Source organism: Rhinatrema bivittatum, chromosome 2 (assembly GCF_901001135.1).
Source record: "Rhinatrema bivittatum chromosome 2, aRhiBiv1.1, whole genome shotgun sequence".
Taxonomy (NCBI): domain Eukaryota; kingdom Metazoa; phylum Chordata; class Amphibia; order Gymnophiona; family Rhinatrematidae; genus Rhinatrema; species Rhinatrema bivittatum.
In genome coordinates, this window is record NC_042616.1 from 210,795,022 (window position 1) to 210,811,633 (window position 16,612).

The 16,612-nt window shown below is 40.8% G+C and overlaps 1 protein-coding gene across 4 annotated transcripts in view; it reads right to left on the reverse strand.

Moving 5' to 3' along the window:
* The window catches only part of IGF2BP3 (insulin like growth factor 2 mRNA binding protein 3), a 355,866-nt gene extending 341,181 nt beyond the window's left edge, over positions 1–14,685 (reverse strand). For 2 of the 4 annotated variants that reach the window (XM_029589083.1, XM_029589084.1), the window contains exons 1-2: positions 14,479–14,684; positions 13,446–13,506 (exon numbers count right to left, since the gene is read on the reverse strand). In XM_029589083.1, the coding sequence (XP_029444943.1) occupies positions 13,446–13,506; positions 14,479–14,653 (236 nt within the window). In that variant the 5' untranslated portion in view covers positions 14,654–14,684. Of the gene's footprint in view, positions 1–13,445; positions 13,507–14,478 lie in introns of all 4 variants that reach the window. The other 2 variants (XM_029589081.1, XM_029589085.1) reach the window with 2 other exon arrangements.
* Positions 14,686–16,612: the final 1,927 nt, after the last annotated feature.

Sequence of the window (16,612 nt, forward strand, 5' to 3'; positions counted from 1 at the left end):
TTTCCACCCCCAAGTACCTGAAAACAAATGTAGAGAAGATGTGGCTACAAACACAGATGGATACCTGTCAGATAAAATTAAGCAGGTACTTTGATATATGTTAAGGTAAAGTTCAAGAAATGTAACTTATAGTGTTTAAAGGAGGAAAGAAAAAAAAAAAAAAAACGACTTCAGAAACCAGCAAGGCAACCAAGTGCTGGAGTGGTTGGATTTCTTAAAATCATGAGTTAAAAAAAACCCTCCATTTTAAAGTGACAAAAGTATCTTCAAAAAAGTGAAAAAATAAAGTGAACTTGAAGTGAATTTAATTTATAAAGATCCAGTTTCTACTGTGCTGCAACCAGATATATATAAAATGTCCACTTGAGTGTATACGCTCCAATGGTGGCCGTTTCGTCACCAGTAAATGTGTCAATTCAAAAAGTTGTTTTTTTTTTGAGCAGTTGAATGTCAGATCTATGGATTATACAGTTGTGTGCTTTTTGAAAAATAGCAATTCAAATGACTGCAATGCAGCCAAATCCCTGGTGATTTGGGAGTGTATACATTGGAGTGGCAATTTATATATGATATCTGGTTACACCACAAAAGAAACTGAGGATCTTTATAAATTAAGTTCACTATTTATTTTTTTCACTTTTTTTGAAGACACTTGTCACTATAAAATGGAGGTTTTTTGACTTGTGAAGAAACCCAACCACTTCAGCACTTGGTTGCATTTGCTGGTTTCTGAAGTCTTTTTCCTCCTTTAAACATTAAGTTAAAGAAGTGGGTACTTTGATATGTTATACAACACAAACAGAATGGGATGTGCTCTAGTGGGCATTTTAACAGGATCCTCAATTTTCTTTCCAAAAAGTATTACTGTACAGATTATGAAAAACGTGAGACAACCAACTTGAATTTTTACCTTTAAGGGGAAGGAATTCTAATCAACAACATATCCATACCTCTAAAAAGCTCAACAAAGGACCTCGGCGTATGGATCGATAAAGATCTCAACCTAAAAACACACATAGCAGCCAAAACCAAGGAAGGTTTCTATAAACTTCATGTACTAAAACACCTAAAGCCGCTCCTCCACCATCAGGAATTCCGAACAGTTCTACAATCCCTGATCTTCAGCAGCTTAGACTACTGCAACTCAATGTTATTAGGTCTCCCCAAATCCACCTTAAAACCGCTGCAGTTACTGCAGAATGCCGCTGCAAGAGTACTGACCGGAAATAAAAAATCGGATCACATCACCCCAATACTAAAAAGCCTACATTGGCTACCAATCATTCAAAGAATTGAATACAAAACCCTGACGATCATCCATGACGCTTTACACAATTCAGTTAACTCCGCAGTCAGTAAAATGTTCCACCCCCACAAACCTCAACGGAACACCAGAACTTCTGAAAAACGTCTACTCGAAATACCCACATATCCCATGGCTAAGCTTACTAACACCAGAAATAGAGCTCTCTCCATAGCGGGGCCTAAACTCTGGAACGCCCTACCATGCTACCTCACCACTATCATCGAAAATAAATCATTCAAAAAAGAACTGAAAACCTGGATCTTCAGCCAGACTTTCAATGATGATTTAAGCAATCCACAATTGTGATGCCTCATGCTTCCCATCCTTCTCACCTCTTCTCTTCTCCGCTTACCTACCCCTTCCTCCTTCCATTACCTACCCCATCCCCCCCTCATTTCCTACTTTTCCCATTCAGACTTTCTTGTATTCAGAGCACGAGTTTGTACATACCTTCCTCGTTTTTCGTTTCTATTTTCTTTTTCGTTATTTGAATTAAATTATTTTTTAGTTATTCCTGTTACTTCCTTCTCCATATGCTAGTTGCATATACTTTTGTTTCTCAAATTGTTCTATGTATCATTGTTTCGTTCCAATGTAAACCGGGGTGAAGGCATGTGCTAAACCTCGGTATATAAAAGCTTCAAATAAATAAAAAACTCAGTCAAATTTAAACTGGAGCAAATATATAGCACTGCTGTCTTAAGCCCCTCCCACCCCTTCAAAACAAACTATGCTGGCTTTGCCTTATGCTTTAAGGTGGATGCATTTTGAAACATTACACAGCCAAAGTACGTTGTTCATGAATATAATTTTTTCTATTTATTCTGAAGTATAAACAGAAATAAGCCTCCACCAGATATTTTAATCTAGGAGCTATCAGCAGCTATTTTAACACACACCTGACTGCTGCATCACCCCAAAAACAAACAAACAATCTAATGCACTCTGGCTGGGATCAGAAAGAGCTGATTAGAAATAATTTTAAATTTAAAAATTAAAAAAACAAACAAACCATGGAGAGCGCTTAATTTCCAAGAATCATTCATGCTCTAATATTGCTAACTAAATCATTCCGAAAGGCAATGTCTTATTTTAAAGAAATAGCACATGAAGTTTTTTCCTGTCACACCCTCAAGTTTCATTACAGCAAGTAACACAAATCAGAACTGTGCATTTGGTAAAAAAAACAAAACACAAAACTAACCTGTTCTCTGTTGATAATCTGGAAAATTTCATTTTAAGGAAGAAAACTGCTCTACCATGGGTAATTGGATAGTCTTAATGAGCATATTAAAAACAGATACTGCATACATAGGGAAAGGAAGTTTGCACCCAGAGGGCGTGGCAGTGATGGCTCAGTTTGTCTAATTCTTATTTAAGGGGGAGAGGTGGGCCAGGTACCTGCAAAGGTGGCTCGTGGTGCTGCATCTCAAGTACAGGCTGCTTCCAGATGAGGCAGAAACTACCAAAACTAAAAATTAAAACCTTCAAATTATATATAAATTCTCAAAATATGCCTTTTACATAATCTCAAGCAGCAGCAAAATGGATACTTTGCCAGGCATTTCCCCCATTTAATTGCCTGGTTTTGGACTCTTAATTATACCCTAAACCATGCTCAATTCCATGGCGGGCAGCATTCCTGCTGTGTCCCAGGGCACTGATGGTAATTTGCTTCCTGTGATAAGGATGTGAGGCTAGGTGGTGTATTGCATCGTGGCAGAGAGAAGCACTCATACCTATCACCAGCAGGGGAGGGGGGAAGAGACTTGCAGTTTCACAGTATTTCTAAGCTTTACAGACTAGTTTGTCAGAAGATAAATATAACCCTCTGATTCAAGTACTGGAATGTGGAGCCTACATTCTTAAATGTCTTCTCTCAGCACTGTACATCACCACCTGGAGTGCACTGTGGGAGTTGGAGGCTTTTGAGGACCAAGCTGGTTGCCCTCCTACCATCATTTCACTATTTGTCAAACATGGCATCAGGAGAATCAAAATATCTGACAGATTCCCACCATCACCAAAGAGCAAATTAGTTGTGTATTGCTAATCATAATCTATGTGCTTATGAAAATTATGTAGGTAGAATCAGTTGCACAGACAACCATAACAGCCTGAATTCCACAGACTCACTTTTCTAAGTCTTCCTTACCACTTCAACCTCCTCCAAAACCATAAAGAACATAAACAGAAAATAACTTAAGAGAACGACCTGGCAGGGGTCACACAAGATGCTGACTGACCACTAGTTTCAGCCTAGGAAAAAAAGGAACCAGATAAATGGACCATGAGCCCTACTGGCTAATGCATCACTGAAGTAAAACAGGATAGGTGGGGGTTCGTCAACACCCTCCTGATCAGAAGATGGCAAAGTGACTACAGAGAATGTAAGATAAAACCAGTGGCCTCCACCCACAGGTTCTCAGATCATACAAAAGGCAGACAAAATCCCTTTTTATAATGTGATGGCTTTGTCATGGACGTTGCCAAGTGTAACAAGGATGGAGACCTAGTTCTGCAAGCACACACAAAACATGGGTCAACCAGGCAACATCAAAGGAAGTAAAATGACTCCCAAGAGCCAGCAACAGGAGATTTTTTTTTTCCTCTTTTCAAACTTCTGCCATTTCAGAGCAATAATCACCATAATGTATTTGACCGACTAGTTACTTCTTCAAATTACCCCTCTACCAGCTTATGATTCAAAATGTAGGGGGGTGGGGGATAAACGTATTTAAAAAGTACAATACTTAACTGGATCAAGTTAAAGCAAAAACCACCAGATGAGTTATCCTGCCACATTTTTCCCACATCATACAAGCAGTTTTGTGCTGCACACCAAAGGAGTACAACCAACTTGTTTCTTTTATTAGCTGGGCAGGGGTGGAGGAAGAAAGCAAATATACAATTAGCTCAAACCAAACTAGATGCAAGGAATATAAAAGCTTTTGAGGTGGGTTTGTTTTTAAGTCACTGAACTCCTTCCTAATATATGAAAACAAAACCACCAGTTTAGGGCACAAATTCATAAACATGTAGAAAGAAAGACACTGTACATCAAAAGAAATATAAACTAGGGATATATATATATATACACATATATATATATACACACACACTTTTTATATTCTGTCCTATGCATTCCAGGTTTCTTCATATTTTACAGTAGCTTGCTCTCAAGGGTTCTAGCTCAGAAAGCCACACAGAACAGGTACACTGTCTCCAGAAGGAGCCAAATGATTCAGACCCCATGCAGCAATCCTTCCATTTCCCACACAATTAAAGAGGATGAAGAGAGAATGTGCATGCCCACAACCCTCCCCTATCTCACAATCCTGCCTGCATGCACTTATTACATTTAACAGTGGGGGGAGGGGGGAATTTTTTTTTGTTTTTTAGGAAGGGGGCAAGTGGAAGTAACATCAACCTCAGAAACAAGCAAACCTCTTACACAGCCCTGCATTTGCACCAGGACAACCCACAGCTTTTTCAAATGTTATGTTAATGTTTTATTTCAAAGTTACCTAGCCACCCCCCCCCCCCCAAATACTAGCTAGAACTAGTCAGCCAGCCAGTAAAGAGCCTTTAATCATACACTATCACCATGCGAGACACTAATGGGGCAGATTTAAGGTCTGGGCAAAAATAAATAGACAGCCTGCCTGTCAACGCACTTAATTTTGAAAGGACAACTTTCACCAAAGGATTTAAAAAAAAACTTCAGGCAAGTTCAGGCAGGGAAAATAACTTCACAGAAGAAGTCCTGCAAGGGCAGCCCCCTCCACTCAAAAAAAAATAAAATCAAAACAAACATTGCATACACACATACCACACATCGTATAGGGCTTTCACCCATTTTCTGAACTTTTTCCACCCAGAAGCAAAAAAGTTCCATATCACTTTTTACAGAACATTTAGAGAGAGAAAGACCTTCTTAGAGCTACAGGAAATTCAAATCGTTTGGCAAAACATGCCATTTCAAACACAAAATAAAAATTGCAAGCACACCAACATGCAGGATTTCGCACCCCCGTTTTTGACCCAAACTCTTAAGTTGGCCCTAGGCATTCTTAACACTTCACAATCCTTCCTTTGCCAATTTATAGGCAGCTGTTAGGCAGGATGGTGAAGACACAAATAAATGGCATTGTGTGGGCCCCTAGAAATGAAAGGCAATTAGTCCAACTGCCTAAGTGTCCAGCTACACAGCACTCAACTCGCTTTATCTGCAAAGGCCTTTTTATATGTAAGGGAAAACACTAGTATTCGGTTATTTACATTACTACAAAATTGTGTGTGTTATTTAGGTTATATACCCACCCACCAAGTATATGCTTTTAGGTTTGGCTGTTTCAAGATAACGGTTTTGGGAATGGGCCTTAACATTTAGCACAATACAGCTACAGATAGAAGACTGGTATGTTCTGAGGTAATTCACAAAAAGGAATTGACTGCTTAAGACTAACAAGTTAAACCCTGAGAGCTGTGGGATACCTTGGAGGGGATGTGAATATGTCCAGCACTTGCAGTGAAGAAGTGTTAAAAAGGTAAGTAGTGCCTGTTTGCAGATGATAAAAAAAAAATCTACAACAGATCAGACATGCTAGACAGGGAAAATAAGATGAAAGATTACTTTTTTTTTTCCCAAAATTTTTAAAGTAAGATTATGGCAACTTTTTTTCCCCCCCATTGACAGTGGCAGACTTCAAGCATACTTGGGTCACACACACAGGGACCTTAGGAGCAGAGGGAGGGAAGGAGAAAATGTAAAGTGGCAGCACAACAGGCGGACTAGGTAGCTCCATCTGCTAACATCTATTCTTCTATGCAACAGGCGTGGGCCATGCCGGTCCTGGAGTGCCACAGACAAGGTCTGGTTTTTAGGACTTCCACAATAAATTACGCATGAGATTATACATCATGGAGATCCTGGAAACCAGATCTGCTTGTGGCACTCCAGGACAGAGCTGTTTATGCCTGCTATACATGGGCCTGTCCAGAAATTAAATATCCTTTGGCTTCACCTAAATAGTTTGGATACTAAGTGAGCCAAGACGAGCACAGATAAAGGTGGGAGCTAAGGAAGGCTTACAAGGAAAATAAGTTACAAAGTTACAGATAGAAGTGGCAAGCAGCACTTTTCAGTCAAAAGGGCTATTTTAAGAAATCAAAAACAAAATCCTCAAGGCAAATCTTTGAAGGCTTATATAAAAGTTGTTTCTTACACAGTTTCTTATGCAGAAACAATAGCCAAGATGAAGGAAAAAAAAAAAGTCTTTTCATAAAGTATAGCACTGCTTCTTCAAACACAGGAATAACCAGGAAGGAACTGCCACTGACTACGTAACAATGGATATTTGTGGACACAGTACTTATTATGAAGGATGAGGAAGAGAACAGGGATTTCACACATTTTAACATTTTTCTGAAATACTAGACATGTATTAATATGCTTAGATTATTAGAGGCATAGGAAATTTATGCTAGGAGATAAGCAATAATACAAAAACCTCTTTTGCTGACTTGCATCCATGTTCAGAATTGAAAGTTAATGTACTATACAGTAGTATTTATCCATTAAATGTTTTTAACACACAAAGATGACAGCTACTGAAAACATATGCAAGGGTAACAGACTCCTAACTTGGAAACTTTTTTTTTTCCAAAGATTACATGGAAATAAATTCTCATTTCCCAGTAGCCTTCTCCAGATTTCTGTCATGAGATACTTCTATTAAAGCAGAATCATCTTAAATCAGATTTCCATGTGCTGTTTAGTCTCACCAAAAGCTGCTAACACTGACAAAGTCTAAGCTCACAACTGCTAAACCTGGGTTAAAAAAAAAAAAAAAAAAAAAAAAGATCATGACTTGTTACTTCATACACACTGCAATTTGATGGATTTTATAAGAGATAGCTAGCTAGTGTCTCACTTATGACTATGGCAGTATTTAAAGCACATTACGTAAGTTGTTTGGAATGCGATTACATTTAGTGATTAAAGTATTTTATGCTAGTTTCCAGCATCCATTTAAAAATGTGCTAGTTAATAAACCAAATGTTAAGTGCTCTTACCTACTCTGAAATCCAACTCAAGACTGTCATTCCTCTAACAAAAATATTAAAGCACAGCAGAAATTCTGTTTAAAGTCACTCACAGACGAACATGCATTTGAACAACCTTCCCTACCAACATGAGATGAATAAAAACAATTTTTTTTTTTTTTTAAGGGTGTTAAAATGTCAGAATTCTGACAACTAAAAATGACCCATCGCCATACCAACTTCAGAAGAGAAAAAGCTTAACATTTAAGAATTTCTGTAAAAGGTACCTCTAAAATCACTACGTGCCCACCTCCCAACTCTGCAAGGATACCCAACAAAAAGTACTTCTAGGTGTCACATTATGTATTTAATAACCAGCAAGCCTTTTCAGCAAGCAGCCCTAGCGTAAAATCCGATGGAAGTATCCCTGACTGGGAACTAGATTTAAAAAAAAAAAATAAGTGTGCTGGAGGAGTACAAAAATGCTGCTCTGCTCCATTAGGACACAGCCATCTTGTGCTCAGGAGGAAGAGCGATGTCAATCCATCTTCAGCACATAGGACTGACTACAAAGACCGCTCCTCAGCACAACATGGATCCACCCAGTCACGGAAGAGCAACAGGTTTTATTCATAACAAAGTTTATGGCAGTAAAGAACATACTAATTTAGCATTTAGTTGTAAACCTACTGGATGTGATAAGGCAAGTTAGGTCTTAAAAACTTTCAAAGCAGTGTGTAGTAGTTTTGACTGGATGACAGGACTAACCACTGAAAAAGACTGAAGTTTAAAAAACATATTGCCTACAGCAAGCTTGCACTTTCTAAAAGGGGAATATTAGCACTCAGAATTCTTCTGGATAGCTTATGCTCGATGAATACTTAAAAGTGAACAGAAATTAAATTTCAACAAGGGGCTCACCAACTTGCTGAAACCAAAAAAATGTAGCAAAGGGCACCCACCGAGAACCTCTACTGTACTTCTAGCAAGATGCACAGATTTCTCCACGTATAAAACAGGGAGCTGGATATTAAATGGCTTTTTTTTTTTTTTTAGACATACCAAAAGCAATTATTTATTATAGAACCAAAAGCTTAAAAGCTTTCACATAGTTCTCAAAAGAGACTAAAAGTAAGTGGATTAAACCTTATGCTCCAAAAAGCATTTTTTTTTTTAATGTTCACATAGCAAATCCCCTTCCCCCCCCCAAAAAAACCAACACATTTTCTTGAAAGTGGTGTGAAAATAAACTGGGCAAAGGTTGGAAATGCCTCATTACATGCTGACTGTGCATTGTATTGAAGATAAATTAAGTTGTATCTGTAAAAGGACAAAGCATTTTGAAAATCGCAGTGCCTCTTTTTTTTTTTTTTTTAAACACACCCCTAACAGTGCTATTTTCCAGTCTATGTTCTCAATAAGGAAAGAATTTGATTCTATACAAAACACGTTACTACCAAGGTAATGCTTACAAAATCTGTAGCAAAAACTGTTTCCACTCCCCCTTTCTGACTTATGATCTAAATACTTCAAGTTTCCACTTTTCAGAACTAGCTTGCATTAGTAAATAAAATGCTAACTTAACCACCTAGGACAGACCCCCTTTTCTAAATAATTTGAACACAATCAAGTTCACACGTTAAAGGCAATGTTATTTTAAGCCTGAACAGAAATACCTTCCAGTGACTTATTTTGCTGAGTGCAAAGGAAGAAACCATCAAGCCTAAGTTAGCATTTACTTAAACGTTCCAAGGACTCCATGCCAGTTGGAAACAGCTTATGGTTATTCTAGAACAGCTTATGTCTAAAATGCACTTTAGCACAGAAAAATGTATGAATTCTTTATTGTCACATTGAACTATCAAATGTCTAACAATTATGGTATAAATGTTAAGTTATTTTAGGTAAGGCACAAAACATTAAGCCATATACAAAAAAAAAAAAATGTTTTAACCATTTAGGACAGCAAGAAACAAATAACTCACCTATAAAATTCACTAATCACTCACTGTGACCCTGGGTTCCAAAATGAGAGGCTTATTTTATTTTTGGGTAGGGTTATAAAACTCTCAGCAAATCGTTGCTTTTTCAAGATTCTCCTGGTTGTTAATTCAAAATATTACTAAGACTAAACACCAAATAAAAGGAAAATTTAACATATTTGGACCCAGCACCAAATTAAAGTGAATAAAATGTTCAGAACAAAAAAAAAAATCATACTCTAAATTATCCATTTGCCCCCCCCCCTCCCCCTCTTCCCTTTCCCCGATACCATGGATGTGGAAATGTCAAGCAACACTCAGAGGGGGGGGGGGGCCCATATCTACCACACCAATGAAGAGTTTACATCTTGCCAGCATGCAGTAAGGAAGCTTCCCTGGCCTCACTCAGGTTTAAAACAAATAAAATAAAAATAGTCAAATTTAGCTGCCTTCCCCTAAAAGCCTTGCAGATGCTAAATGTAGGTGAAGAAAAAAAGTGTAGCTCACAAAAGACTGGCTCAATGTGCAAGCCCCAAGTGGCCAGTGGCAACTCCCTACCCCTCCCCCACCGAGCCACACTGCCCACTGCACAAGTGACATCAGTGCTTTGCGCACAAATTGCAGCATCTACACTGCCCCAGTGAGCACCAGCAACTCTGCCACAGAGTAAGAATCATCTAATACCATTAGGTTCTCTCATGTCACACCCCCCCCCCCCCCCAAAAGTAAGATCAGACTAAAGAGGTTAAGCCCCGGTATCGCACAAAATGTTCCCAAATTTTGATTTAAGTCACTTGGGGGGGAACCAGGAAGCACTTCAGTAGCCTTCCACAAATTAAAAGCTGCTCGAAAAGTAGAAATTCAACATTCTTTTCACGCTCCCCTGAGACTTTGGTAGTAATCAGGAACCATTTGGCCTGAACTATGTTCACAGTTTTCCCCTCCTCCTACCAAATCCCACCCCCAGCCTTCTAGCAGGGAAACCTCGCTCAGGCCCCCTTCAATAGCAATGTGGCCATTCATCTGCCTTTGAATGCTTCAATAAGCGTTCTAAAGCACCATATTCCCAACCTGCCTTTCACAGCAGGTATAAAGGTCATTTCTGCAATGTGGGCGTTCCCACATCAGATCTGAAGGGCCCAGCTAGGGTTGGAATGTGGTGACTGCTGGGCCTAAGAATTTCACTTTGAATAACAAATCAAGCACACTTTACAATGATTGGTCTTCTGGACTCAGCTCAACTTTACGGCAACCTTAACTGACACCACCTCTTGACCTTCCTTTACGTGCTGAGGATATAGATTACTAGGAACTCCCCTCCCCCAAATAATGCATAGCCTCAGGAAGAATCTAACAATTACAGGGGGGAGGAGTTTCTGACAGGGATGTGCATGGTATGCCCCAAGTAATTAAGTCTGCTACAGAAAAAAAAAAGTTTTGCTTTTTTTTTTTTTTAATCATTTCCAATTCACCATTTTTGCCTGTTTTCTTGTACATGAGAAACTGATCACTTCACTGATCAAAAAAAAAAAAAAAAAAAAGAGGCAAACACATGCTTCTGCAACCCAAAAGCAATCTCTTACCTACAAATTAAACATTTAAAAACAGACTACAGCACTCAGTTAAAGCAGATAACTCAGTACACACTAAACTCCACGAGGACAAAAAAAAAAACCCACACACCTAACCCTAGAATTTCAACATACCAACAAACTGGGTGGGCCTTCACTAGAACACACACACAGGCTTCCCCTTAAAACATGAACTGCCACCATGTAAGAACTTACCCTTCCACGCTTACCATATGAAAATCTGTCCTGACCATACAGGAGAGCACGCATCTGAAAACAATATACTCTCAAAGCGGAAATAAAGGCATGTGTAATCAATGCATACCAGAGCTCGTAAGAATGTAAGAAACTTTAGAACCCATGTTTAAAATGTTTCTATGTGCTTCTCTACAAACAACAATAAAAACAGCAAAACCAAGTAAAAAACACACTGAAAATAGCTAAAGTCTAGCAAGAAATCCATATTACACTAAAATACATACAATACCTGAATGCAATCCACTTTGAAGTGGCTAAAATAAATATACTTCCAAATGGGCAAATTAAGCAGTTTGTAGGCTTGGAAAATAAACAGATCTGCTCACTATTTCAGAATGTTTTAAAAGGTATTAAAATTCAGGATGCCCAAAAGGAGACCAACTATTCAGAATTCTGATTCAAAACACAAGGTCAATTACTTGCTATGGTAGAATTTTTTGGACTGGAAATTGATTTTTCAAATTGAAACTATTTACTCTAGAAATAGCAAGTTTAATGTATATATATATTTTTTTTTTTAAGTACCTTCAAAAAAAGTTTGCTATTGCATAACCTTCAAGAATTGTATTTTGCAGACACCGGACAACCTTTAACAGTGTTGCTAATAAAACCTAGATTTCATATTTTCTTTATTGTGGAAGTTTATAAAAATGTCATTACCAAAAAAAAAAAAAAATTCACAGGCAGTGGAACAGCCAGATGTGTGCAATAAATGTTTTGTTTAGAATATAGAAAATGCAGATACATAGATATAGGATTTTATTTTAAATCACAGCATTCTATTTTCTTAGAAAGCAGTCTCATGTGTGTGTATATTACACACACACACAGTATCACTACATAATAAATTTCAGGCCTAAAAAGCCACTTGAACTACAGAGGAATAGAGTATCCCACTGAAAACCAGATAGTACACCAGCTTAATACATGCCTCAAACACGTGAGATTCTGCCTTCAGCCTTGTGCTACAATAAAAGGGCATGCCTGAGATACCGAGAACAGTGTCAATGGTTCATCTGCTTTAAGGTGGAAAATTAATGCTTCCTACTTAGGTTAAAAACAAAACAAAAACAAAACAAAAAAAAAACCACACCCACCTATGTATGGGTTCCTGCCTTCATTAGGCAACTCACTAACGTGACAGAGTAATAAACGCAAGATAAGCAAAACACCTAACCCGTGAGGTACATTTCAAATCAGGAAGAACACTAATCGAGGGTCCACATTATTATAACGACTTAAATACCTACAGATACTGACACATGCACTGCATGGGTTCACAATGATCATTAGTATGGTCCTTCTGCCAATGGGAAGAAGCCATGTGCGCCTAGGCAAGCTACAGAAGGAAATCGAGAACGGGTAAAGTTCCCGTCCATTTCTGCTAAATCTTTTTGGGAACCGTCGAATTTATATTATAAGCAGTGGCAAGGCATTAAGACCCCCCCAAAAAAAAGAGAGAAGAAAAGACCTCCACCGATTTAAATTTACTGTTTAGCCAACCAACCAAGCTTCTCCACGGCCTATTCAAATGAGGCCACACGAGCCAGGCATTGGTCAGCACCTAAGAAATCGCCTCCTCGAAGTGAGAGCTGCAAAGAAGGGCTTGCGACAAGCCTGTACTTTCTAAGCACAAAAATAAAGTGCTTAGCAATGTGGATGTTTAACAGAAAAATATATACAGTACGGCTATGGGCTGTGTCCACAACCTAAATACCCATCCCATCCCCCAACCCCGCCCTGTCAAGGATTTCATCTAATTTCGACAACAAAAAAAAATCAATAAAAGATATATATGTATATATTTCAGTCTCACATCTATATTTTTTTTTTTGCAATGAAAAATGTCTACAAAAACGTATATTGCTTTCCCTTACTCCTGAGCTCAGCTCACGTGCTTGGCCGTTGATATAATGCAAAACATCCCATCCCATTTCCTGCTAACGCCCAAATAAAGCTGTTTTCATATACTTTTTTTCTTTGTTTTTTTTAAACTGATGAATTTTCTATCCTCAAACCATTGGCGAGTCAACTAACCCCTTTCACAGAAAGCCCGGAATTGGCTTATAAAATACACGAGGCAATGGATTAAAATATACCACGTTCACATGACTGAGCAGAAGAGCTGGAGCTCCTGCTACAACTGCAAACACAAAAGTTTGAGTAGGGTTAGTTTGTTTGTTCTTGTTATTGTTGTGGGTTTCCTTTCCTCCCCGTTCAAATCTTGTGGACATTACAAAGAAGAAGAAAAAAAATATATATATATATATTTATATTTACCTCTGCCTTTTGGGAACTGAATGTTCAACTTCTATGACTTTCCCATGCAGCTCAACTTTACCTACCAATGAAAACAAAGCGGTAAAAAAAAAAAAAAGGTTTAGGAAAAGACAATCAACATCCCCTCCCTTTTTAAATAGGACTCGAAAAGACAGCTCAAAATATAGAGCAAAAGGGTTTGAAAGGAATAAAAAAAAAAAAAAACCCAAACTATTTCCCGGTAACGGGCATGCGAGGAAAGTGCACGGTGTTCACCGGCAGCCACGAGATGCAGAAAGTGGAGGCATCGCTGTCCGCCACCTTCCAGTGCGCAAAACACACACAGAAGCTCCGTACAACGAAAATCCCCTCCGCCAATCTACATCTGGAGATTGGGTTATACCTTCGCCAGATCTGCCCTGTGGTGGTGGAGGAGGTGCAGGGTGCGGGCCGGGAAAATCGCCAGGAAGGGGAGAGGAGGTGTAGTCCGGGCCGGGACCGTCCCGGGGGCAGGTTTACAGCCCGAAAACTCCCCGGCGAGGCAAGGGAACCGCGCGCGCGCGCACACAAAGTCTCCGAAAGGATCGCTCGTGTTAGCACGGGGTGCGCTCTCTTCGCGCGGACGCCGCCGGAGCCATAGACAAAGTTGGGCAGGGGCGGCCGGGGGTGGTGGGGAGGGGGTCCCAGACGGGCTCGCTTCTCCCCTGTCCAGCAGGAAAAACGCGGGGGGTCGGAGGGAGAGAGAGGAAGGGCAACTTCACATGTCACCCTCCCCACACCCCGAAGGGAAGCGCCGGCGCGCAGGGTCGGGGTCCCCAGTAACGGGGGAGGAAGGCGGGGGAATTCCTCTCCCTTTTAGGGACCCGAGAGAGAAAAGCCGCGTGTTCCTCCAACCCACACACTCACCCAGCATCCCCCCCACCCCCAAGCCGAAGCACCCACCATCACTACCACTCCCTCCCCCCACCCTCTAACAGCGCTGCCTGCCCCCGGCCTCCCTCGCCCGTCCACCCCGGCCCGGGCCTGGAGCCGCCGCCGCCGCCGTCGTCTTTACCTGACAGCGCCTCGATGGCCTTCATCGCCCAGCTCTCGTCCGGGCAGTCCACGAAGGCATAGCCCGTCTTCACCAGGAACTGGCCGCTGAAGGGAATCTTGGACTCCTTAAAGACACTTTCCAGATCCAGGGGACTCACGTTTTCGCTGAGGTTGCCGATATACAGCTTATTCATTTTCTCTTTCACAACGCAGAGGAAAAGGAAAAAAAAAAAAAAAAAAACGTGCGTGCGTGTGTGTGTGTGTGTGTGTGTGTCGATCTACTCTGCACCGTTTGCAAACAAATCCAAAAAAAAAAAAAAAGGTAATGGGACGACAGGAAGGAAAAAAAATCAGAGCTGCAGTCTTTAAAAAAAAAAAAAAACCAGGGGAGGAAAAGTATTTGGAAACCTTCCCCCCCTTTAAAAAAAAAAAAAAACAAACCACAGTAAATTTGTCCTTTTTGTTGTATATTCCGGATGTGTAGAGGGAAAATGAAACCCAGCTTTTTTTTTTTTTTTTTTGGTAGGATGGCGGGCTTAAAAAGGAAAAGGAGGAGGGGAAAAAACTACTTTTTGTCTCCCCCCTCCTCCTCCTCCTCTTCCTCCTCCTCCACCCCCCCAAACCCCTTTGGCAGGCAGACTGTGAAAATGTCACACTACGTTAATGCAGGCGCCGCCTCTAAATAAAACCGAGGAGGAGGACGGGGGTGGGGAGAGAAATCACTTTAATATTCCGGCTTTTTGAATGAGCCACGTGTTCAAACTACAAATCAACTTCTCACGTGAGGAATCCCAGCGCCTCAGCAGATCTAGAGGGAGAGAGGAAAAGAAAAAAAAAAAAGGGGAAAGCCGGAAGGAGGGAGAGAAAGGATAACTTTTTTGGATGGGGTTTATGGGTGCGTAGGAGGAGAGATGAGCCCGAGTAAGGGAGGGAGGAGGAGAGATAGTGGGTGAGTGGGTGGCTGAGCTCTTGCGGTGCTACCTCGGCCCGCGTGTCTCTGATGAGACTCCCTTCAAACCTTCCGTTTTACAGCTCGGCGCAGCGTTTCATTGGTTGAGTGCGAGGATCATAATAAGAGGCAGCGAGGAGCCCCTGCTTCTCCCGGCGCTTGCCCGCGGGCGAAAAAAAAAAATCATAAGCCCAGGCAGGGGAAAATAAAAAAAACCCAACATCTAAATATAGAAACCAAGCATGCCCTCCCCCTGGCGCTGCCGAGCCCTGTGTTAGCGTTATTCAGAGAGAGAGCTAGAGGTGGGCTCAGGCAGTTTCCTGGGCTTTTGTATGGAGGCGGGGGGAGGCCTGGGGTGCGCTCTCATTCACATTCTTCCCCCCCCCCCCCGGAAATGATTTTGGGCTGTCCCAGGCGCCCCGCAAGAGCCTGCGATTTCCACTTTGGTGGCTTTGGGTGGGGGGGGGGGGGTGCGCGCTGCTGCTTCCCGATTGGTTGCGTCCTGAAGAAAGATGAGGGTGGGGGCGGGGTGCAAGGTCTTTTCGTTGTTAGAGGAGCCGCACATGGCAATAAATGCTCCTCTGCGTTTGTGGCAGGACCTTGAGTGCACGAGATGATGTGGGAAACGACGAAAAAAAGGGGGAGGGGGGGGAGATCGGGAAAAGTGGGTGAAAGAGTATCGTGAAAACAAGAATGTGCTTGTCTTTTTTGTAAAGTGTTTACCTACTCTTGGATAGGTTAAGGTAGCTACACTTAGAAAAACAGCAAAAATAAGGATGAGACAGAGTGTGTCTCCATAACCACTAGGGTGGATGTAGTCAAAACACAGTTCTTTGGATTTTTTTTTTTTTTCAATTTGAGTCATGGAACCATTCATAATATTCTTCATTTGTAGAGTACAATGGGTGGGTTGGGGGTGGGGGGAGGGGTTTAGGACTGAGCAACCTCTCAAGTGAAAACAAAATGTTGACCGGAGCTGAAGAAAGGACGAGAGCATGCGAGCCAGAAGCGCTGTATTTAATATACAGATATAGTAGGTTTTATTTTACGGTTCGATGTTATTTAATTCGATTATCATCCGCGTTGGCTTTCGTTTGGTTCGAACGCCTGAGGAACTCGTGTTAAGGGCTAATATTTACTTAATGGTGGGAAGAAATCGTGGTGGCTGTAGAATTTTTCCATATAAACCACGTTAATAGCAGTC